The 24,847-nt window shown below is 51.2% G+C and overlaps 2 protein-coding genes and 1 long non-coding RNA gene across 4 annotated transcripts; 1 reads left to right on the top strand and 2 right to left on the bottom strand.

Annotated features, from left to right (window-relative positions):
• Positions 1–95: 95 nt before the first annotated feature.
• LOC106983589 (mitotic-spindle organizing protein 2B) lies at positions 96–8,437 on the top strand. 2 transcript variants are annotated; one of them, XM_027049705.2, is made up of 5 exons: positions 96–399; positions 752–1,134; positions 1,356–1,504; positions 2,423–2,602; positions 8,177–8,437. In XM_027049705.2, exons 2-5 carry the CDS (start codon positions 971–973, stop codon positions 8,332–8,334), a joined length of 651 nt encoding a protein of 216 aa, XP_026905506.1. In that variant the 5' UTR covers positions 96–399; positions 752–970; the 3' UTR covers positions 8,335–8,437. The 2 variants fall into 2 exon arrangements, with proteins under 2 accessions (XP_026905506.1, XP_026905507.1); XM_027049706.2 differs by lacking the exon at positions 2,423–2,602.
• Positions 8,438–9,573: 1,136 nt separating this feature from the next.
• On the bottom strand, positions 9,574–17,943 carry LOC128313779 (tubulin alpha-3 chain). Its single transcript, XM_053213953.1, has 5 exons — positions 17,785–17,943; positions 13,809–14,031; positions 12,775–12,923; positions 11,781–12,461; positions 9,574–9,971 (listed from the first exon to the last, which is right to left on the bottom strand). Exons 1-5 carry the CDS (start codon positions 17,785–17,787, stop codon positions 9,675–9,677), a joined length of 1,353 nt encoding a protein of 450 aa, XP_053069928.1. The 5' UTR covers positions 17,788–17,943; the 3' UTR covers positions 9,574–9,674.
• Positions 17,944–20,774: 2,831 nt separating this feature from the next.
• Positions 20,775–24,437, bottom strand: LOC128313780 (uncharacterized). Its single transcript, XR_008294829.1, has 2 exons — positions 22,536–24,437; positions 20,775–21,534 (listed from the first exon to the last, which is right to left on the bottom strand). It is a non-coding gene; the product is annotated as an uncharacterized LOC128313780 (long non-coding RNA).
• Positions 24,438–24,847: the final 410 nt, after the last annotated feature.

Below are 24,847 nucleotides of genomic sequence, written 5' to 3'. Positions count from 1 at the left end.
ACCTCCGGATGCGCGTGTGCGGCGGGGGCAGCTGTGTCCCTTAGCCCAGAGTTCCGTGTGCCCTGGAAGGAGCGCGCGTGCGCCTGCTAAAGAGAAGCCGTTTATTGAGGTCCTGGAAGCGCGCCCTCTAATGGGGAACTGGAGCGGAAAAATCATACACTGTGCATTGATTGACTGACCTTCTTACGATAGACGTTTATTGAGCGCCTTCAATATGCCAGGCACTGCCCTGGGTGCTGCTGCCCAAGCGAGAACGACCAATGCGGCCCGACCCTGATGGCCCAGAAACGGGTTTCTGAGGTCCGCCACGGCATCCCCTACGCCTAACACGTCTCCCAGTTGTGGGATCATTGAGTGCGACCCTCAAAAAAGAATTCTTGAGATGATCCGTGCAACTTAGTAAGTTCATTTAGGTAGCACGATACAGGACTTGTGGGCCGAAAGAGCTGCATTTTTGCTGTATGCAGCTAGTGGTTATATGCTTAGTGTTCAAGGGGGAGAGGACGTGCAGGGAGTATAGATCATAAATGTCTTCTTGCAATTTCTACTCCTAAAACTACTGTCACAAGATTTCTCTGGTGCTTATCATTCAGTTCGGTATTAACTATCGATGAGACATACAGGCAGTCATGAGACCCTTTAAGAATGTAGCAACCAGTACTTATTTGATCCTTATCAAAACTATGCAGGCTATCAGCTTTCTGGGCTAAAGATGCACATTTTTCTGCTTTTATCCCTCATCATCCCGCAGGGAAATTTCTGCGGCTCGAATGGCGGAGAGGAGACAAACCGGTTTGCGCCCTCTGCTGTAGGGCTGCGGGGCAGGCCAGGCGGTAGCGCTTCAGGGAGAGAAGCGACCGGCGGAGCCAGTAGAAGGCGCTGTGGGAGCTGCCGGAGGGGCCCGGCGGAGGCGGGGTCAGAGGAGGGAGCGCGGCGGGGCGGGGCGCTCGTCTTCCCGCTAGCCGGGTACATGGCGGCCCCGGGCGCGGGCCCCGGGCCGGGAGCACCCCCGGGGCTGGAGGCGGCCCTGCAGAAGCTCGCGCTGCGGCGGAAGAAGGTGCTGAGCGCCGAGGAGATGGAACTTTACGAGCTGGCGCAGGCGGCGGGTGGCGCCATAGACCCCGACGTGTTCAAGTGAGCGCGCGCGGGTGGGAGTGCGCGCCCATCCTACCCCCCCACCCCCCCGACACCCCTGCTCCCCCGCCCGGGCCTCTGATCTGGAGGAGCCCCCCACCCCCACCCCGCCCTTTTCGGACCCCTTTGAGCGCCCAGAGTAGAGTTGGGGTCTTGAGGGAAGTGGCCTTCCTGGGCCTGGGCGAGGAAGGCTCACTGCCCACCGCGTGTGTTCTCTCCAGGATCCTGGTGGACCTGCTGAAGCTGAACGTGGCGCCCCTCGCTGTCTTCCAGATGCTCAAGTCCATGTGTGCTGGGCAGAGGCTGGCGAGCGAGCCCCAGGACCCTGTGGCCGTGTCTCTGCCCACATCGAGCGTCCCGGAGACCCGAGGTCAGAGCTGGGCCCGGTGCTCCCTGCCCCTGTGACTCAGGAGGCGGGTGGCAGGGGAGGCACGTGGGCGGTGCCAGACACAAGGTGGGCTTGGTCCTGAGTGGCCTGGCCTTACTGTGCGTCTTCTCCCAGGACCCACAGGGACTGTCCAAGGGCTCGCCTTTTGGTTTCCAGTCCCCAGTTTCGTTTCTTTGCTACCCTTTGCTACATATGCAAGTCCAGATCAGGTGGTCGCAAAGTGGGTGTCCAGGGTGGCCAGCAGGCTAAGCCTCATATGGGATGCTGCCTCCTTCCTTGGGTAGAAATGCTTTCATTCCACAAACGCGGGAACAAGGTGGCTTTGGTTCCTGTTCTCACGGTGTGTACAGCCTCCAGGAAAGTGTTCAGGGGGCGGGGCAGGCAGAGGTCTTACTGCCGCCCCTTAGCCTATACCCCATCTGGGCCCAGGTGCTGCCCAGGAGTCTAGCCAGCTGAGCGTTCTTCCTCGGATTGCAGGACGGGTCATCATGGCAGCCCCTGGCTGCCCTAGACACGCAGGGTGCAGAGGCCTGAGCGGGCACCGCACTGGGCTCAAGTTTGAGGGGCCTCCTCACTCTCGAGAGTCATGACTGGGGGCTAAGCAGGTGCCCACGACAAAGGTGTCACAGTGGAGCTCCAGCTGCATCCTCCTGGTGTGTCGCATCTGCTCCCAGTTTCAGAAACAACCTGAATGCTTGGCCAGAAGCATTCGGGCACTCACAGACATCCTGAGAAGGGGCCGATGTTCAGGTGGGGGGCAGGCTGGGTCCCTGTGGGAGGGAGTGCCAGGGCCCTGGGTACCCACGCCCCCTTTCCTGAGAGGCCCTGGGCACTGGAGCGCAGGCTTCCTTACTGATCCACGCTCTGTCTGCTCTCTTTGTGTCTCTCTCTGACCTCCAGAGGCCTCCTTTCTCTCTGCCAAGAGCTGTAGTCCCCCTGCAAGGCCCTCCTTTTCCTCGGCCCCGCGGCCTGCGGCCTCTCCGGTTCTGCTCCACGGCCCAGCTGCCACGCACTCGCCTCTCTCTCCAGGGCCCCCCGGTTCCCTCCGGTTCTCTTGCTGCCTGTTCTCTCCTTTTGCAGGTTGCGTTTACTGGTTTATCTCTGGGGGTTGGTGCTCTTTCTTGTTTCTGTGGAAACTGCTGTGGCCCCTATTCGAGAGTCAGAGCAACTTGGAGATGAACTGCCAGGGCAGGACCCTATGGGCCATCCCTGTTACACAGCTTAGGGATTGGGGACACAATTTCAGATCTTGGTTTATTAGAGACCACTTGCAGTACTTCTGGAATGGGACCAACTTCTGGAATGGGACTTCTGGAATTGGCCCCCTGCCCCCAGAGGCCAATTCTGCCAGGTGTGACTTGTGCTCTGTAGAGGTGCCCTCACCCCGAGAGGAGGGCAACAGGCCGAGGGGCAGGAGAGCCTTTACTTTGCTGTAGAGAGGGAAGCCTTAGGTGTGAGAAACACCTTGGTTGCTTAGATGCTGTCACCTGACAGGTAGCCTAGAGGGTAAGATGTGATTGTCCTTTCCTGCCTGTTTCCTGAGCTGAGGGTACCTTCCAGGCATTGCCCGGTGTGGTGAGGCTGGAGGCCCAGAGCCAGGGGCGTGTGAGGGCCTGAGATCCCACAGATGCCCTGGCTGTGCTCTCCATATCCTTTCCCACATCACCTACCTCGCTGTTCTAGGTGCCACCTGAAACTCGGCATGGGGAAGGGCCAAGGGGCAGGTCAGGGTAGAGCCAGTAGACTACAAGGCTGAGTTGAGGGATCAGTGGGCAGAGGGAGGGAGAAACTGGGAATGGAGCCCTCCTCTTTCAAGGGGGTGTTGCTGCTTGCTCACCCAGTGACTGGGTGCCAGGCTGGCTCTCAGCGCTGAGGGCTCAGGGGGGCTGTGAGATGGACAGGTCCCCCTTCCAGTTTGGGAGATGGCTAGAGACACCAATGGTGACAGAGACAGGAGGAAGCCAGTGTAGCCAGCCTTGCTGGAGCAGCAAGGGCTAAGCAGGCTCAGAGTCCTGTTGCCCTGCAGCCCTTTGAGGTAGGAGTAGTGGGGAGCGCTCCAGCCTGAGATGCGGGCCCAGGTCACTGGTGGGAGCGGGCCTGAGCTTGGAGGGGAGAGGTGGGAGGAAAGGGAGGGCGGAGAGCCCAGAGGTGGAGTGGGTTTGCTTTGGTGCTCAGAGCACTGACACAGAGGGGCTCGGAGAGAGGTGGGGAAGAAGCCCCAAGCATAGGGACAGGAGTGGCATGGAGTGCTGGGCCCCACAGGGTTTTCTCAAGTGCTTATGCCTTGGGTCTGCTGGGTTGGGCAGCCAGTGGCCAGGATATGAGGACATAGAGGTCCTGGGGAGGTGCCCAGTGAGGGTAGAGGGCAGCCTGGAGAGGGGGTGGGTGGGGAGGCAGTGGAGGGGAGTGGGGCACATGAGGGGCCATGCCAGGAGTGTGCTGTGGCCAAGAGGCAGAGGCCATCGGAGACCAAGAGCTCTGAGGCCACATGTTGCAGAATCTGTCTGTCCACACAGACCTTGGGCAGAATCTGAGGTAGAAAAAAATGAGGAGAGTTGTCAGAGTGATCAGTTGGGGGACTGTGGTAGCCTAGGATCATGATGGGGGTTTGGGGCTGTTAGGGCTCGCTGGCCTTAGGTTTCCCACAGAATTGGGGTGGCAGCTGCTGCAGACCAGGGGCTGGAGGCCCGCCCAGGAGTTTGATCTGGTAAGCTGCAGCATGCTCAGCATCCAGGTGGCCTGTGGGGACTGTCACTGACAAGTTCATCCATTCCTGGCTTTACTAGGCAGAACATGGGGAAACAGAAGACCCTAAGAGCACAAAGAGGGTAAATGCTTGTCATGATGAGGGTGTGGTCACCAAGGAAAAATAAAATTCGGTCGAGTGTTCTCTGCTGAGGCTTAGGGAAACTGTATGCTTTAAAAAGATGTTCCTCTGGAATGTGTAAGATGAAGTTTGGTGTGCAGAAGCTGTGAGCCCTACACAGAGCTGCGCTGTCCAGTACAGGAGCCATGGGCCCCCCAGGGCTTGCAGCTGAGACTCACTGCAAGTTTAAGTATACACCAGACACCCAGATGCCAGAGAACTGGAACAAAAAGAATACCTCACAAGTAATTTTCATATCGATTACATGCTGAAATGGTAATATTGCACATTTTAGGTTAATTAAAATACATGACTTACATTAATTTCCTGTTTCTTTTTACTTTTTTTTTTTTTTAACATTTATTTATTTTTGAGAGAGAGAGAGAGAGACAGAGCTCAACTGGGGGAGGGGCAGAGAGAGAGGAGGACACAGAATCCGAAGCAGGCTCCAGGCTCTGAGCTGTCAGCACAGAGCCCAACACAGGGCTCCACCCCCCAAACCACGAGATCATGACCTGAGCCGAAGTCGGACACCTAACTGACTTGAGCCCACCCGGCCCCTCCCCCACTTTTTACTTTTTAATGTTGCTACTGGAAAATGAGTTACATGTGGTTCACATCATATTTCTGTTGGGACAGTGCTGCTCCAGAACAATTGAACTTTGCCTGAAACGCTGAGTCAGGGCTGTATGTACTGCATGTGTGCAGGAGAGGGTCACTTCTCCTAAGAAGCACAGGCCCAGTTAAGGGCTAAAAGTGCATGTGTGCATGTCCATGGTGCACATCAGTCTTTGTCATTATGTCTGTATGTGTTCTAGAAGCACTGACTGATTAAGCCACTCCTGTGTGCTCAGCCAGAGAGGGCAGCAGGACTGGCTGGTGCGTGTAGACCTTCTGGTGGGCTCTCGAGTAGCAGTGATAGGTGGTCCTGGCTGCACCCTCACCCTGGCCACCAGACCTTGCCAGCCAGCCTTGAGGATATCAGGGCACTTGCTGTGCTGCCTCACCCCCTTGTTCTTTTCCTTCCTCACACACACATCCAGTGTCCGCTTACGGCCAGTCACTAATATTTGACCTCAGGGGCCCCACCGGCCCATTTGAGCACGAGGGAGTGCTCCCACCATGAAGGAGAAAGGCCACTCCCGGGGAACATGGGCAAGATGGGAGCAGCTTCTCACATTCTGGGCTTTTTGTCAACCCTTGATCCCCCCCGCACCTCTGCCAACAGAGCTTGCAGGGGATGGGGAGTTGGGATCACATGGGCCACACCAGAGTTAAATGGTTCAGTGGGTCCCGCTGGGGCGGGCCAGCTCCCCAGCCGCAGGGGGTGTGTTTAGGGTTGCCTTTGGGGTTTTGCTTCATCTGGGGTTGGGGGGGTTCGGTCAGGTATTAGGGGTAGGAGGAGCACCAACTTTTTAACACCGTGAGCCAGGCGGTTTTTAACCTTCAGTGCTCATTGTCTTTGACACCCGTGAGGGCTCCTCAGGCATCGGGCCTGGGGGCATGTCACTGCCACCCACCCTAGCCTATAGTCACCTTTGGCTCAGTCCTGCCCTCCAATCCATGGGACCCTAACTACCCCATTGCAGGGAGCTGGGGCAGGTAAGACCGGTTCCAGAAAGTCCCCTGCTGTGTCCAGGACAGAGCAGGTCTGTCCACTGACAGGCCCTCACACCATTCTCCTCAGACCAGAATGCCTCCCCAGCTCTGCATGAGGCCTAAGTGGGTCTCTCCACTAACTGAGAGCACGTGATTCCTGAAGGTTCCAAGAATTGCAGAGCTCGATAAACGGTTAGATGGTTTTCTTAATGGCTCAAATTTACATTGGTGTCTTATTTCCAGGGTTTGTCAGCCTCATCAAGGTTAAAAATGAACATTATTTGCTATTTTCTCCTTTCCTCTCATCCTGGACTTTCCAGAAGGGCCCTGGTCATTATACTGAGGGGGAGAGGAAATTCAGATATATGGCAGGGTGAAGAAAAGCTGCATTCAGACCCGGGCCCACGTCTGAGACCCACACTGCCATTTTGGGGGTGGCCTATGCTTGAGCTGTGTTTTCAGGTCCTTCAGGAGCCCTGGGCCTAGTCTGTAGGATACCTAAGCACGCAGGGGTAGGCCAGGTGCTACAGATGAGTTATGCCAGTCTGGCCAGGCCTGGAGAGGGACATGGCCTCATAGCTGACCAGCAGGTTGGGAGCTGTAGGGTGGCGGGGCTCGTGCACTCACAGGAGACAGGATCCTTGCCCACTGACCAGTCCGTGGGAACCAGAATATCAGAATGTGTAACAGGAAAAAGGAAATGTGTGGTGACGGTTCTCTACTTTTGTTTTTTCCATGAACCACTGGCAGCCTGAGTTGGCCCAGCTTCACCCCACCACATGCCCTTGGCCCTCTGTAACGTGTTATTACATCTCCATTGAATCAAACCTGTGCAAGCCCAGGGAGGCAGGGCAGGGGAAAATCTGAGCTGTGGCATTCCAAGCAGTGGCACCATGGTAACCCTTTCCACCCCACTAGGCAGCAAAGACCCCCTGTTGTTCCCTGGGGAGGAGCTGTTCAGAAATGCTCTTAGGAAGGGCTGTCCTATCTCTGCAGGAGTCCTGGGGAGAAAGTAGTGTCAGAGAGGATGGGAAGGGAGTCTGATGTCTTGAAGAAGCCAGGAACTGCAGTGTCACAAATGTAGGTGCCTCCCCTTGTTCCAGGTGACAAAAATGGTGAACCAGGAGTGACTCAACATGCCCCCAAGAAATTCATGGTGTCTGTTCTCCAAAAACCCACATGTCCCCATTGCAGGCTGTTTATTTGACTAAGAACTGACATTAAGGTTGAGGGTCAAACATGGGACGCATCCCCTGGTCAGAGTCTGCAGGATGGACCCTGCCAGGCTGGAGCAGAGAGGAGCCCTGGCTGGGGAAGGCCCAGTGGGGAGGGACTGTGACCCAGGGGGTGAGCCTGCTCCCTGGGCACATTTTGTGCCTCCTGGTGTCCTCTCGGTCTTGTGAATGCTGTCAACATCCTGAAGCCAGGGAAGCCATTCCTTTAGAATAAAGTTTGGCCCAAGTGTGATTACAGATCTTCCTGTCTTCACAGAAAGAGGGGAAGGTAAGTAAATTACAAGTCAAGGGATATCTGCACCAGTGGTCTCCATCTGAATGTGACTGCCTGTGGTCAGGGCAAGCTTCCTCTGAGCAGTCAAGCCTCAGCATGAAGCCAGTCACAGGATCCTGGAGCTGAACTTGAGAGCAAGAGGCTTGACCAGCGAAAGTTTGCAAAATACTTTGAGGTAGTCAGGGAAACGCCTGAGGGAAAGATTCCAAGGTCCAAATCCAAAAGCCTGACTTCCATTCTTGATGGATGTGCTTCCAGCAGTTCAGCTGTGGGTGATCTGGAGCAGGGAGCGCCAGGGGAGGCTTCGAAGTGGTGGCCCTGGTGGCGAGCCCTCCTGTGCTGCTGGTGGTCGGGCGATTCCTTACACTCTCCAGGGCGGGAGTCAGCCGGCTGAGCTCACCTTTCCCTAAATGGGCCTTGCGGACTTTCCCCATTGTTCCTCGTGCTGCTTCTGTCCTAGGACCTATGCTCGAGGGCCTCTTGCACTCTGTGGAGGACTTCTCTCGGATGTGCCCTCTCCAGGTGGTCCTCAGCCTCAGGGCTCAGAGCTGAGAGGATCCCTGGCTGAAAGGTCGCACAGAGATGTACCAGACGTAATGTGCAAGGAACACAAATGTAGTAGGTGTGCCGACTGTGGAGTTTGCCCTGGTTCCTAACAATTGTGTTCTGCGTCCGCTCAGGGAGAAACAAAGGCAGCACGGCTCTGGGTGGAGGCCCAGCACTGGCAGAGCGTGGCGGCCGGGAAGGATCCAGCCAAAGAATGCCCCGACAACCCAGTGCTACCAGGCTGCCGAAGGGGGGCGGGCCGGGGAAGAGCCCCACTCGGAGCAGCACCTGAGACGGGCAGACTTCTCACGCCGCCCAGCTGTGGGCTCCACCAGCCTCCTAGCAGAGGCTACGTGTGGTTTCCTCCGGTTGGTAATAAAGCTTTGTGAAAAACCCAGGGTCCATCCAAGCTGTTTTCTATCACCTTTTGAATACATTAAGGCTCAAAGATTGAGAATCAGTTTTGCATTGTGGGCCTAGATGTACTGCAGCTGAACGTAACAACCAACTGACCTAAACCAGTGGTTTCACCCTACAATACCTTATTTTCAGGTCATAGAGAAAAATATCTGTATGGTTGGCCCATGAACAAATGGGGGTCAGGGGCACCAACCCCTGCATAGTTGAAAATCCAAGCGTAACTTTTGACTCCCCAGAACTTAACTACCAACAGCCTACTGTTAGTAGGAAGCCTTACTAATAATATACAGTCAATTAACACATCTTTTACGTATGTATTATAGACTGTATACATATACTACATATATCATATACTATTACATACTGTATTATACTCTAGGAAACTAGAGAGAAGAAAATCGTAAGAGAAATACATTTACAGTACCATTCCACACAGAAGTGACCTGCACAGTTCAAACTCTTGTTACTAAAACTTTTATAAATGCACGTCAACATGTTTCGCTGAAGAGAAAGGTGCAGTGCTTTTGCCGAGACCATTCCCAGGGTAGAGCTGCAAGGGTCTGAGGGTGGAGTGGAAATGCTGTCTTACAGGTTACGTGCACAGTAAAGTCAAAGATGAGCCGTAATCTAGAGCTCACCCTGTGACTGTGAATGCCATGGAGAATCCAATACAACTCCAACACCCCCCCCCCCGCCCCTGCCCAATGTCCTCACCCTACACATTTGACCCACAGCATTAAGGACTTTATGGACAGCCCCCTTCCATGGACCTCAGGTGTTCAACCTCCAGTTCCAAACTTACACATTAGTCACCATGTGCCATCAACAGAGAAACCTGAAAAATTGCAAATTCAATTGAAAGCCTAACTCAGTTTTGCTAGAATCTAGGCAATCTTTGTGCTTTGGAACCTCAATTTGGAAAGAACTGTTTTCCCCAGGCCATGCAGATCATGTCAAGTATGCACTGGCTCCCTACAGATGTAGGTAGTGCTGTACACAACTCACAGTGCAGCCCAGGACAGCTTTCCACACGGCCTGACAGGCCTTGGGGTCCTACCCATCTGTGCAGTCACATGAGTGTATCCCAAATGAGCATCACAATAGACCGAAGTTTCATACAGAAACTTTAATTGGAAACAACTGAAAACCACCTGTGCTGCAGGGTGGCAAGAGAGAGAGGGAGAGAGGAATGCCTGCCAGCCATGTCTCCATTCAGTATTCTTCCCCTTCTTCAGCCTCTGCTTCCACGGAATCCACACCCACCTCTTCATAATCTTTCTCCAGAGCTGCCAGGTCCTCCCGGGCCTCGGAGAACTCCCCTTCCTCCATGCCTTCCCCCACGTACCAGTGCACAAAGGCTCGCTTTGCATACATGAGGTCAAACTTATGGTCTAGGCGGGCCCAGGCCTCGGCAATGGCGGTAGTGTTGCTCAGCATGCACACGGCCCGCTGCACCCTGGCCAGGTCCCCTCCGGGGACGACGGTGGGGGGTTGGTAGTTGATGCCCACCTGCCAGAGAAGGGGAAGAAAACAGTCTGTGCAACTTCTGTCAAACCCAGAAATGGTAGCTGCTTTCATGGAAACAAAAGACATGCAGGTGCCTTCTTTGTGCCAGGCAAGGTGTCAGGTGAGCAGGGTGCTGGTTTCCAGACCAGGAAAACCGGGGAAAAGGAGCCCTGGCTCCCGGCTCAGTCCCAAGTTGCCTGAAGGGCTGTGTCCCAGCAACTGAGACATGTGACAGGTGCTCAGGTAACAGGGCTGTTTCTTCTAAAAGGGGACACTGCTTTGTATTGCTCATGTGGTTTTCCCCATAGGCTTCTACAAGATGGGGATTCATTTCTGTAGCTGAAACCTTTTCCACTCGATTCAGAGTACTATGGTTGTATCACCAGGGGAGATCATACCCCCGGTCTCCCACCAAATGAGCCAGCCTGTGCATAATAGGGCGACAGGCACACCCTCAGGTCCTAGGACTGTTGCTACTACTGCAACAGGAGGTGGCCTATGTGTGTGCTAAGTAGGAGAAAGGGGGTGATATTCGAGGGCTGGGTCCGAAAGGGGAGGCATTCTAAGTTTCCAAACCAGGAGACACCACGACCAGAGGTTTGGGCAGGAATACACAGGGTCAGTTAGAGCTGGGGTCGGCAAACTTTGTCTATAAAGAGCAAGACAGGGACGCCTGGGTGGCTCAGTTGGTTAAGGTGTGCAACTTCAGCTCAGGTCGCGATCTCACGGCCTGTGAGTTCGAGCCCCGTGTTGGGCTCTGTGCTGACAGCTCGGAACCTGGAGCCTGTTTCCGATTCTGTGTCTCCCTCTCTCTCTGACCCTCCCCCGTTCATGCTCTGTCTCTCTCGGTCTCAAAAATGAAAATAAGTGTTAACAAAAAAAAGAGCAAGGCAGCACATATTCTAGGCTGGGTGGGCCACATGGTCTCTGTCACAATTACTTAATTCTCTCTTTGGAGCACAAAAGCAGCCCCAACAAGACACCAATGAACAGGTGTGGGTGTGTCCACATAAAACTCTACGTGGCTGGTCTGCCAACTGTGCCGATCCCTGAACCCAGAGTAGGAAGGGCTAGTGAAGGACCCGCTGCAGCAAGCCCACCAGAAGCAGTAAGGTCTGAGCCAGCTAGGCGGCATGGAAAGCAAGGCAGAGGGAAGCACGTTTTCCCAGATGGAAAGCATCGACAGCTTAGCGTCCAAGTACTGGACAAAGCTGAAGAGCTACAGCAAGTTTCCGATTCTGTATCAGATGGAAGACTGGCACAAACTGTGTTGGAGGCAGCCTCTGCCCAAACTTGCCAATCTTACTAACAGAGAAATGAGTATGTTGCCATTTCTTCCAAAAACATCCATGACCATTTTTCGTTAAATCAAATGCTGCATGGGACATTTAGATTTGGTTTAATTTCCTTATGCCTGAAGAATGACGTGGGATTTAGGAACACTGATGTTTACAGTGATACCCCAATTTCAAATATCCACATAAATTATCAAAATGCCCTTGAAAATTGCTACATTTCCAAGTCCAAACTATTTTTCCCACACTAATTCTTTCACCCAGAAGCGGCAACAAAAATCCTTCCAAAAACTTTCTGTTCTGTTAAAAAAGAAAATTCTCACGCAGATACACAATGTGATAACTCACACATTGAAGGGAGTTCAAATGGCACCACTGAATAAATTCTCACTCCGGCTCACTGATTTATGACCAAGGGGCTGGCTGCCATGGAACAGGGCATCCCCTACAAAGGGCATGCCGTGCTTGGTCGGCTGCCTGCTGACCGGTAACACCACTCAACATCACCCAGTCCTACCTTAAATCCAGTTGGGCACCAATCCACAAACTGGATGGTGCGCTTGGTCTTGATGGTGGCGATGGCTGCGTTGACATCTTTCGGGACCACGTCCCCCCTGTACAACATGCAGCAGGCCATATACTTGCCGTGCCGAGGGTCACACTTGACCATCTGGTTAGCCGGCTCAAAACAGGCATTGGTGATCTCGGCCACAGACAGCTGCTCGTGGTACGCCTTCTCAGCTGAGATGACCGGGGCGTAGGTGGCCAGGGGGAAGTGGATGCGGGGGTAGGGGACCAGGTTGGTCTGGAATTCCGTCAAGTCCACGTTCAGGGCCCCATCAAATCGCAGGGAGGCCGTGATGGAGGACACGATCTGCCCGATCAGACGATTAAGGTTGGTGTACGTGGGCCGCTCGATATCCAGGTTGCGCCGACATATGTCGTAGATGGCTTCGTTGTCCACCATGAAGGCACAGTCAGAATGCTCCAGGGTCGTGTGGGTGGTCAGGATGGAGTTGTAGGGCTCCACCACGGCCGTGGACACCTGGGGGGCCGGGTAGATGGCAAACTCCAGCTTGGACTTCTTGCCGTAGTCCACCGACAGCCGCTCCATGAGCAGGGACGCAAACCCAGAGCCGGTGCCGCCCCCGAAACTGTGGAAGATGAGGAAGCCCTGCAGCCCCGTGCACAGATCCGCCTGAGAGAAACCAGAGACCGTGAGTCAGTGCCTGCGGAAGCCACACCGCCGACCTCCGACGAGCCACGCTCGCTTCTTTGCCTCTGCGGGATGATCACACATTCAAATCGTCCACAGCGCACGTGCAGGACGCTCAGGAGCAAAGCAAGGCAGACGTTAGAGATGTACGGACGCACTGAAGCCACACGTGAAGGGAAACGTGGACTCCAGATTCTGGCCTGGGGTTTTGCCAGAGCGACCTCCTGGTCGCAATCCCTGCACACCCTCCCGTCCGGGGCAACGTCCACAGGAAGCCTCCTCGGCACCCCCTTACCAGTTTTCGGATCCGGTCCAGGACCAGGTCGACGATCTCCCTGCCGATGGTATAATGGCCTCTGGCGTAATTATTGGCTGCGTCCTCCTTCCCGGTGATCAGCTGCTCTGGGTGGAAGAGCTGCCTGTAGGTCCCTGTGCGCACTTCATCTACAAAGAGGACACGTGGGCCGCAGGGCTTCAAGCCTGTTGTCAACTCACCAGGAGGGGTGGGTTTGGGGACCGTCGGGATCTACCAAGCACGTGCCGTTCCTCGCGGGTCGGCGGCATCAGGGTCTCGTAGAAAACGTCTCTGCGTCATACGCAGACCACAACAGCAATCTATGGCTCAGCAGGTAAAGTCAAGTGGAGGTACAAAGTCCAATCTGACTGGTCCTCAAAGAAGAGAAACCGCTCACACCCGCACACAGGGGATTCTGCACGTGCATAATACGTATGTCCTCCTACCCACAGCTACCTCAAAGAGTGTAACTAAAAAATCGCTTACCTACTAGACAGTCACCAGGTCAGCATGACCTTGGCCGGCCAGTCCCATCAGGCCACCCTCTGTGGCCTGCCTCTCACAGGCTTTAGGGTGACATCCTGTCTTCCCCTGGGTGGCCACTGAAAGGTGCTCTCTCCTTGCAGCTCTCCCTGGCGACCACTTCAGCCTTCTAATCCGGAGGAAGCCCACGAATGTTCTCTACTTACCTTTCTGTCAGATGCGGGTCAAGATTCTCACGCAGCAGCATTTTGGTGTGCGCAGCGTTAAGGAGGGACCAGTGCCTGGGCACCCCGCAGGTGGAGTCTACACAACCACCTGCCTGGGGCTGAGGCGGCCACGAGCGAATCTATTACCAGCCTATGCTTTTCCTGTACATTAGGTTCTCCTAACTTAGGAGCCTCAGTTTCTCACCTGATGTAGCCACAGGCGTGTACTTGTACACCCCGTCCTTTCTGCAGAAAGGATTCAAAGGAGCACAGAGGGCACGGAGGGGGCTTCAGGGAGGCTCTCCCACTCTCCCGGGAAAGCCGCCCAAGTGCCCGAGTACCTACCGACCACGGTGGGCTCCAGGTCCACAAACACCGCTCTGGGCACATGCTTGCCAGCCCCAGTCTCGCTGAAGAACGTGTTGAACGAGTCATCCCCACCACCGATGGTTTTGTCACTTGGCATCTGACCATCGGGCTGAATTCCATGTTCAAGGCAGTACAGTTCCCAGCAGGCATTGCCGATCTGGACACCTGCCTGCCCCACGTGGATAGAGATGCACTCGCGCTGGGAACCAGAACACAAACGTTGAGATCCCCTTGTCTTCAAGGGAACCAACGCTATATGGCATGGAAACCATATTAACACACACATCTACATGTATTTCACATTGTCTATGGCTTTCCCAGACCTTTCCCAGAAGGCTTATGTGACCCTTTTCAAGTCCCTATGAAAACTGAGGTGCTCTAAACCACCCTAGCTACTAAGTGCCGGACTTAGCCCCTACACAAAAGTGTTTGCTACCATACACGTAATGTCAGTGATAAACGCCACACCATACAGTCACATACAGCCACAGTTATCCTCGAAAGAGTATAGCGATTAGTTTCTGATGGTGTCCTGTCCAAAGAGAATGTAACAAGTAACAGATCAGGGAAGGAAGAGTGGACTTGGACACAGGTCACCATGGCCCAGGTGCCCGTGGTCACCATATGTGTGCCATCCATCTACCCATCTACAGCTACCCTCTATTTTCTCCACCCAGGGCTGTGCTCAGGGAGGCTGACCCATCTGGACTGCATTAAAGGGGCTTCCTTGCACCTGGCTTCTGGTTGCATTAGCCAAGGCAGGCATCGGCAAGAGACTGCGAGGTTAGAGGACAGTGTGGTCAGGGTGCTCACTTCCTGGCTCCCACCCTGCCGGACTGCCATGGGCTCCCTGAGTGTGTTTATCAAGGCCACAAACTTTCAGCAGTCAGTGTTCTTGATAAAGCCACCTCCTCAGCTTCTAGTGACCACTCCCTTCACCTCAAGGCTAGGAGTTAATGGCAACCAGACATCACAAATGGTAGGACACTACACTGTCCTTTGGTGGTTTCCTTAGACTCAAAGTACCTATTTTGACTGTATCCTATCTTTCCTGCCATAAACATAACTGTACAGTCATTAATCATTTGTTCTATTTTAGACACCTTATCCTTACAAATACATAGAGGAGATCAAATAAAATTCAAGGTGTCCCACCTACCCTAAATCCTAATATACAATACCAAGAACTTGAAGTCCTGTTTTTAAGTTTGGCAGGCAATTTTTTTTTTTTATTTTTAAGGTTTGTTTATTATGGAGAGACAGCACAAGCAGGGGAGGGACAGAGAGAGAAGGAGACAGAAGCCGAAGCAGGCTCCAGGCTCTGAGCTGTCAGCACAGAGTCCGACACGGGGCTCGAACCACAGACCGTGAGATCATGACCCGAGCTGAAGTCGGACGCTTAACCGCCTGAGCCAGGTGCCCCCGAAGTCCCGTTTCTTATCACACAAACACCAACTCTCCAATTAGGGGCATAGAGATTCACGTAACGCCACAATACCCTAAGAATCCATCCCAGAAGGAACTATTCAGTTGCAGAAAGAACTTCTCCAATGACAAGGAATGCACTCCTTCAGAGAAGAAATTCATCAACACTCTGGGAAGTCTTTTGGAATCCACACAATCACACCATTTACAGATCAGTATTATTCATTTTGCCTTACTTAAATCCAGGCAGCCTATGCTTCACAGGATGCCTGATTTAGTTTTCTACGGACTCAGCCCTAGTATGATCACAGGAAGCTCTGTACCCTGAGAAAATCCCTCAGGTTTTTCTTTTACAAAATGGGGGCTGGTGTGCTACATGATCTGCAAGGCCACTTCCATCTGATTATCCAATGGAACTGACGAAAAGCAGTCAGAGAAATCATTCCTAGCTTTCAATAGAAAGCCATTAAAAATTCATCACCAACCTCCACCTGGATCATTAAAATTTTACCTTACTTTACTCAGCCTTATCTTCATCCTCTTTCTTTTCAAGCTCCAGTCCAACTGCTCTCTTCATATTCTTGGCAGATTACTTTGTTCCCTATGTACCCAGAAGCTTCAGCTTCCAGACAGCAAATGCGCAGACCCATCTGCTCTCTTCCTCCTGTCAATTGTTTCTACTGATCCCCTACCCGCTAACAGTCCTCAAAGTAATCACTGGCCTTCTCAGGCCACTAGAGATCCACAGACCTCTTCAGGGTAATTGGAAATTAAAGCGATTTCACAGTAGGACTACTGAGATAACCAGCCCTTTTCACCGTGTTCACATTTCACCGTGTTCACTGATGGTGCATAATCAAACAGTGGGTAAAACTGGGGTGCTTGGGTGCCTCAGTCAATTAAGCATCCAACTTCAGCTCAGGTCATGATCTTACCATTTATGAGTTTAAGCCCCGCACTGGGCTCCGCACTGACAGTGCAGAGCCTGCCTGGGATTCTCTCACGCTCTCTCTCTCAAAACAATAAACTTAAAAAAAAAAAGTGGGTAAAACTCTTAATGCCCTAGTACAAATCAAGGTAGTGGCACCAAACTATACCAGTGTTCGTTAGATTCTTCACCCTTATGCACTCACGGTACAAAGACCAAAAAAAAAAAAAAAAAAAAAAGGCAATTTCATTTCAGAATATTCATGATGAAGCAAAAAATGATTATTTTATAAAACATCCACCCTCAAGTACTGTGATAAAACGGAAAGTATCCATAAAGCACTTGTGCACCTGCTGAAATACAGCTGTTTGAAGAAATAGCACTTGTGTGCTTTCAGTTGCCAACTGAACTAGCTTTTTTCACAGAATGTTATTTTCCTTGCAAGAGCCGACAAACTATGGCTATTGCAACTTGGATATCTGGTGTTTATGTTAGCATGTTGTCTGAAAGTAAATAAATATTTTTAAAATTTCTAACATGGCAAATGACTATGGAGATAACCCACATAAACAAAGGCTTTTTGGAGTCCTAATTTGTTACACTGTAGAGATGTCCATGGAGTGCCTGGGTGGCTAAGATGGTTAAGCATGACTCTTGCTTCCCCATCAGGTCATGATCTCATGGTTTGTGAGTTGAGCTCATTGGGCTGGCAGTGCAGAGCCTGCTTGGGATTCTCTCTCTCCCTCTCCCTCGCCCCTCCCCCACTTGCACTCTTTCTCTCTCTCTCTCTCTCTCTCTCTCTCTCAAATAAACTCTATAAAAAAATAAATACTGTAGGGGCACCTGGGTGGCTCAGTCGGTTAAGTGTTGGACTTCAGCTCAGGCCATGATCTCACATCACATGAGTTCGAACGCCACGTTGGGCTCTGTGCTGACAGCTTAGAACCTGGAGCCTGCTTGGGATTCTGTGTCTCCCTCTCTCTCTGCCCCTCCCCCACTTGTGCTGTGTGTGTGTCTCTCTCTCTCAAAAATAAACATACGTTAACATACATACATACATACATACATACATACATACTCTAGGGATGTCCTGGGACCCCAACGTTTGAGAACCACCTTCCAGGCCTCAGGAACCCAACATAACGGCTGTCCTCAGAGACTGAATCAAGGCCACCCAACAAGTCAAGGTCACCCAGCTTCCAACCTGGCTCATAAAGTTACAATTTTCGAGAAGACATCTGCACCTGCCGACCCCCTTCATCCGGGACATTACCACGACGCAGGTTGCCGCTGCCCTCAGGGTTCGCACACCCAGAGAACAAGTGAGAGGACTATCATCTGTTCGTCCGGGCAGCCCTGGGCCTCCCGTGCCCAGCCCAGCCCCCTCTTTCCCCCGATCTCCACCCCCCTCCCCTGCCACACACACACACACACACACACACAGCGCCCCCCCCCGCCCCCCCACCCCCCCACCCCCCCCCCCCCCCCCGGTCCTAGGATTTGTCCCAGTCTTGCCCCACCCAAGGGCCTCATGTGGCGGGCTTCATCCTCCCTCCTGCCTGGGCCTCTATGAACCGAGAGTGGCCGGCGGGGTCTCACCATGGTGAGTTCAGCTGCTACCCAACGCCGTCACCAGACCTCAACCGCTGCCACCGACGCCACGCGCCCAACTGCAGCTGCTGCGCGGTGCACCCGGCCCGGGATTGGCCCGCCGCTGCCCAGGTGCCCATTGGTCCTCAGTGCCTCGGGGCGGACCTAGGCCTGGAATCCCGCTTCTGATTGGACGTTACTTGACTTGCGGAGTATGGTGCTTTCTGATTGGATATGGCTTTGGCGGGAAGGCTGTGGCCTAGCCAAAGCCGAACATTCTGATGCATCCTCCGATGTTAGGTGGGAGTGGTCACGGTTTTCTCTGTGTGGGACATAGCACATTTTCGTGCACGTAAGCCCTCAATGTGCGCGTGGCTTCACGTCAAGCTTGTGCTGCCTTCTTGCTTGGAGGCCCAGGCCCACTCACCGGTCTGCTCGTGATTCCGGTCTTTGCAAACGAGACACCCTCTCAAGGCCTGCCCACCATCTACCTGTAACCAATGCAAAGGAGAGCTGCTCTCCCGTGCTTCGCAAGCCAATAAAAGACTTGCACCAAGTTTTTGCCTTGAAGATAGGCTATTCGTTGGTGTGGCACCACCCAGGAGAACGTAAAACCAGTGTTCAACGTCCCGACTTCCTGATGGCTTATAAACGAGGGGTTTTACGGGGAAAGTTGGGGGCAGGGCGGGGGCCCGGGGCGGGGGGGGGGGGGTCTCCTGAGAAGGTGGACGCTGTTGATTGGAGGCTCATGAAGTCATGTTCACAGATGTTACTTTGTTACTTCAAGTGGCTTCATCTGGTCCACGGAGGTGTGTTCTATCTCAAGAGACTTGAGATAGACTAACAACCAACAAGATAGATGCCAGCTTCATACCCAAAATCTGCACCCGGCTTTCTTGTCCACCGTTTTTCCGGTGCAGAAAGGCCTTTGCCATCCAGCGCCCAGGAACCAGGCAGGACTTGATTACTTCTTTAATCTGGGGATTTCTGAGTTTCTGGGGACAAGGGAGTTGGACGGTATACCCCAGGCTCCCCTGCCAAGGCTGGGTTGGAGTGCAGTGTCCATTTTGGGGAACTTTGGTACAATCACCTGATTCTTCCATTCTGTAAAGACTGACTTAACTTTCTTTGGGATCCACTGTGTATTTATTTCTGAGAAAAGCAGGGTAAAAGGAATTCTGGCATAACCCCAAACTTATCACCAGAATGCAACATCCTTTCTGGTGATTCCCTAGAGCATGTTGGAGCAGACCCTTAACTTCTTACAGAAGAGCGGGGAACTCTGCTCCTGCAGTGGCACACAGCAGGTAGAGGAGCTGGACTTTTTCTGTAGGCCTTGGGAACATTTGGATAGTATGATTAGGTCGGCCCTTAGAAAGATAGCTTTGGGGGCGCCTGGGTGGCGCAGTCGGTTAAGCGTCCGACTTCAGCCAGGTCACGATCTCGCGGTCCGTGAGTTCGAGCCCCGCGTCAGGCTCTGGGCTGATGGCTCGGAGCCTGGAGCCTGTTTCCGATTCTGTGTCTCCCTCTCTCTCTGCCCCTCCCCCGTTCATGCTCTGTCTCTCTCTGTCCCAGAAATAAATAAACGTTGAAAGAAACATAGCTTTGGTAGCAGGGAGGAGGGAGATGGAAGGAGGTCAACGGAGAGCCAGGGAAACCAGGAGAAACCCTCCCTGCTTCTTCCCTCCAAGAGAGTGAATCCTTCTATCTTAGGTCACCTGCCATAACAGAACACCATGGACTGGGTAGCATAAGTAACGGAAGTTTATTTTCTGGCGGTTCTAAAGGCTAGAAGAGTAATGCAAGGTCAAGTTCTGGAAGGGTTGGTTTCTAGCCAGGGCTCTCTTCCTGATTGCAGAAGGCTCCCTTCTTGCTGTGCCTGCCTATAGGGGTGGGAGGAGAGAGCAAGCTCTCGGTGTCTCTTCTTACAAGGACACTAATCCTATCAGATCAGGGTCCCACCTTTATGACCTCATGTAACCTTAATTGCCTCCTATTTCCAAATAGAGTCGCATTGGGGGTTAGGGCTTCAACGTAGGAATTTGGCAGGGGGACCCAATTCAGTCTACAGCACCCTCCTCCACCCGCACGGCTCCAATCATTCCACATACATAACTGAATTTTAGCCTGTATCACATTTTAAAGTACTATTTATTTTTTCTGGTTTTAAAAGTAACACATATTCAGAGGAGAAAGTGTAGGAAATGAAGAATAACATAAGGAAAATAAAAATCATCCCCAAACCCACACCTTATAGCTAAACATTATTAATATGTCAAGGTGTTCTTAGTTTTTTTTTCTCCTGTGTATATACTTATACATGGGTTTTACAAAATTGGATCCAACAATATGATTTTTTGTTTAGTAACAACTTTCTTGAGATATAATCCACCTACCATACAATTCACTCATTTTTTAAAAAATATGTTTTTTGTTTGTAAGTAATCTCTACACCCAATGTGGGGCTCAAACCCACAACCCTGAAATCAAATCACATGCTCTACCAACTGAGCCAGCCAGGTGCCCCACAACTCACCCATTTAAACTGGTGTACAATCCAGTGGTTTGCAGTATATTCACAGAGTTGTGCAACCATCACCACAATCCATTTGTAAGTTAGAGTAGGTGACTTATTTGTTTAAGTTTATTTATTTATTTATTTATTTATTTATTTAGAGAGAGCATGAGTGGTGGAGGGGTGGAGAGAGAGAGACAGAGAGAGAGAGAGAGAGAGAGAATCACAAGCAGCTTCACACTGTAAGCGGGGAGCCTGAAGGAGGGCTCAAACCCACAAACCGTGAGATCACGACCTGAGCCAAAATCAAGAGTTGGATGCATAACTGACTGAGCCACCCAGGTGCCCCATCACAATCCATTTTAGAACATTTTTATCATCTCCAAAAAAACCCATGCTCTTTCGCTGCCAACCTCCAGTCCCTCCCATCTCCCTAGCCCTAGGCAACTTCTTTTAAATTTTATTTGAGAGAGAGAGAGAGAGAGAGAGAGAGAGAGAGAGAGTGTGTGTGTTTGTGTGTGTGTGTGTGAGAGAGAGAGAGAGAGAGAGCAGGAGCAGAGCAAGTGAGTGAGAGAATCCCAAGAAGGCTCCATGCTCAGCATGGAGACACAGGACACAGGACTCAATCCCCTGGGATCACAATCAGCTGAAATCAAGAGTCAGATGTTCGACCCACTGAGCCACACAGGCGCCCCAGCCCTAGGCAACTTCTAATCTACTTTCTGTCTTGGTAGATTTACCTATTCTGGACATTTCCTATAAACAGAATCATACAATATGTGGTCTTTTGTGAATGGCTTCTTTCACAGCATCATGTTTTCAAGGTTCATTCATGTTGTAGCATGACACATTCCTCCTGTTACATGATACATTCCTGTGGTAGCATGATCCTTCACTCCTGTTTCTTGTAAACAGCTTTATTGAGATACAGTTCACATCCTCTACAATTCATCTATTTAAAATGTCCAATTACTTTTGGTATATTCACAGAGTTGTGCAGCCATTACCACAAGCAAGTTTAGAATGCTATCATCACCTCAAATTTCATTTCTTTTTATGGCCAAATAATATTCCATTGTATGGGCATACCATTTTTATTTTTTTTAATGTTATTTTATTCATTTTGAGAGAAAGAAAGAGCAAGGGAGAGAGGGAGAGAGAGACTCCGAGGCAGGCTCTGCTCCACCAACGCACAGCACAGAGCCTGATGCAGGGCTCCATCCCAAGGTTCGTGAGCTCATGACCTAAGCCGAAATCAAAAGGCAGTTGCTCAACTGACTGAGCCACCCAGGTGCCCCTATCCCATATTTTATTTTACCCATTCATCAGTTGGTGGACATTTGTACTTTGTGGATATTATGAATAAAGCTGCTGTGAACACATGTTTTCATTTCTCTATGACACGAATTGCTGGGTCTGTGATAAACTACAGGTTCAACCTTTTAAGGAATTGCCAGACAAACCATGTGATTTTTTTTCAATCCTGATTTTCTCACTTAACATTAACCATGTGCTTTTTCATAAACTGTTAAGTTGTTCAATGTTTTTTGAACGCTTGGCTTTTAATGATTGCAGAGTTCCAATTCTTAATCAGTCCCCTGTTATTGGGCATCTAGATTATTTCCAATTTTCATATTATAAACAGCCTTTCAGTGGGCATTTTTGGGCATCAATATTTTTTTGTGAAACTTTTAAAAATATTTATTTTTGTGAGAGAGAGAGAGAGAGCACGAGTGAGGGAGGAGCAGAGAGGGAGGGAGACACTGAATCTGAAGCAGGCTCCAGGCTCTGAGCTTTTAGCACAGAGCCCGATGCGGGGCTCGAACGCATGAACCTACTGAGCCACTCAGGCACCCCTGGACATCAATATTTTTATGCATCTCTGGTTATTTCTGAAGAGCAGATTAGTCAGACCATTGAATCAAAGGGCATAGGCAGTTTTAAGGCTCTTGGTACATAAAACCTTCCAAAAACCTTGTGTCAGTTTGCGCTCTGCAAGTTGAGTTTGGGAATGCCAGTCACACACCACCTTATATTTTCATGGTCTCTTGAAGTCACCAAGGCAGGAACTTTGGAGATCTTTGACCCCATACCCAGCTCAACATGTAGCACACAGCACAAGTTCATGTTACGGAAATTAGTGTGAGCAAAGGAAGGCCCACCGTCTGCATTAACAGAGGCCATGGGATGGAGAGGAGGGTACAAGTGTCTGAGTCATCATGAAGACAGGCTCCACAAGACTTACCACCCAGCTGACATGGGGACTCACTGCAGACTCAAGTGGTAATAAAGCATCATGAGGCCAAGAACTCTCCACATGGAAGTTGAAGTGGCCAATGTGAGAGGAAGCCACATACCGCAGTCACTTAGGGACAGACGCCAGTAGGGACGGGGTGTAGACTGGAGGCAAGTCGTTTGTACTCCACTCTGTGGGCAGCAGTCTTGATATAAAGTGCTGGAAGAATTACCTTCACTGAGATAGCGAGGTCGTCAAACTCTCTGTCCACTTGGATATCCTGAGGAGAAACCCATTACAAGGCAATACATTACCACCTTCTGAGAACTTTGCTGGTTTTTGCTGGTACACACAAGGTTTTGGAGAAAATCCTTAGGGCAGCTTCTCTCCTATGGATGACAATGTCATTAGTCCCCAAACTATGAAAATAGGGAAGGGAAGGGGCTCCGGGGAGCTCCTTGGAGTCTGTGATTTCTTGACCTGCAGGTTGGTTGCATAGGTCTGTGCTGTTTGTGGAAATTCACACCCCAATCCATGTGCACTTTTCAGCATAAACGTTATTCCTCAATAACAAATGAAAAGGCACGGGGAGTGAGGGGAAGGATACTAGCACCAATAGTGTCTTTCTCTACATAGGCCTTTTCTGTGGGGTCTGCTCCCTCATCCCATCTTCACAATGATTCTGGGTGGGAGATTTTAGCCTCATTTCACAGAAAGACCAGGCTGAGCCCTGGGAATGGTTTTACACGAACTGTAAGGATTTAGAAGTATTTCCCTTACAGTTATTTATTTTTGAGAGACAGAGAGACAGAGCACAAGCAGGGGATGGGCAGAGAGAGAAGGAGACACGGAATCCGAAGCAGGCTCCAGGCTCTGAGCTGTCAGCCCAGAGCCCGACGCCGGGCTCGAACTCACAAACCGTGAGATTATGACCTGAGCCGAAGTCAGACGCTCAACCAGCTGAGCCACTCAGGTGCCCCGAAGTATTTCCCTTAAAACTGAGAAGATCTAGGCTAGGGAGATTAGACTAATAACAGTCAAGGAATAGGAAAACGGAACATTGCATCTAGACAGGTGTTGCTCTCCAATTCAGAAGATCCCATGTTGATGGACTCAGGATTTGGTCCCAGGCCTGATTCCAAAGTCTGTGGTGTTTCTGTTATGCTAAAAGCTTCTGTCAATAACCATACATTATATTGAATAAGCATGTATTTTTGCAGAAGTTTCATATATAATTCCTTTTTTTTTTTTTTTTTTTTTTTTAACGATGGAATCCAGTGCTGACAGGAATTCTCAGAGCAAGCGGAACATGGTCAAGGCATGCTACTCTCTGGCTTTGGAGCTGTAGAAACTGGGCAGGCAGAAGGAAGCAATAAGCAATAAGAAGAAGGAAGCATCAGTTGTCCCAAGCCTGAAGGATTGGAACTGTAAAAACGTCTCTGGAAAGACTTTGACACAAATCTGGTTTTAAATAAATGAGGGTTAGAATAAGCAGTGATTTGTGACTAGACTTCAGTTTAATAACTTGTGTTTGGGGATTCTCTCCTTAATGTTTAACTGCTTATATAATTTTCTCTATATATTTTTAAGTTTATTTATTTTGAGAGAGAGAGAGAGCGAGCAAGCAGGGGAGGGGGACACAGAGGGACAGAGAGAGAATCCTAAGCAGGCTCCCTCCTTTCAATGCAGAGACCAACATGGGGCTTGATCTCATGAACCATGAGATCATGACCTGAGCCAAAAGCAAGAGTCAGACACTTAACCAACTGAGCCGCCCAGGTGCCCTGAATTTTCTATATTAAAAAGGCACAATTGAGATGCCTCGGTGGCTCAGATGGTTGAGCATTTGACTCTTGATTTCAGCTCAGGTCATGATCTCAGGGTCATGGGATTGAGCCCTGCATCAGGCTCCATGCTCCATGCCTAAGATTCTCTCTCTCTCTCTCTCATTCTCTCTCTCTCCCTTTGCCCCTCTCCCCTAAAAATAAATAAAAAAAACCAAACCCACAACTGAATGAAAAGGAGTCTTAATCTCCCTCAAAGCCACACGAGTGAATCTTCCAACACCAATATCCACCTGCAGGCAGAACAGGCCAGGGGGTGAGGTGGGTAAGTACTGAACCTTCAAATCCAAACGTCAGTGAACAGTGAGCTAAGTGTCCTCTGAGGCAATTCTCTCTCAGCCAATGAAGAACCCAGGCATGAGTCAGAGATGAGACCGCAACGGTATCGCCCAGTCAGGAGTGGAAATAAAGCCACAGTGGCATTGTGACCCTCCATTCAGGCCTGGGGTGGAACTCAGACTTAGCCACACTGAGTAT

This window comes from Acinonyx jubatus, unplaced genomic scaffold, assembly GCF_027475565.1.
Source record: "Acinonyx jubatus isolate Ajub_Pintada_27869175 unplaced genomic scaffold, VMU_Ajub_asm_v1.0 scaffold_39, whole genome shotgun sequence".
Classification (NCBI taxonomy): Eukaryota; Metazoa; Chordata; class Mammalia; order Carnivora; family Felidae; genus Acinonyx; species Acinonyx jubatus.
This window is presented reverse-complemented; position numbering and strand designations above follow the sequence as displayed.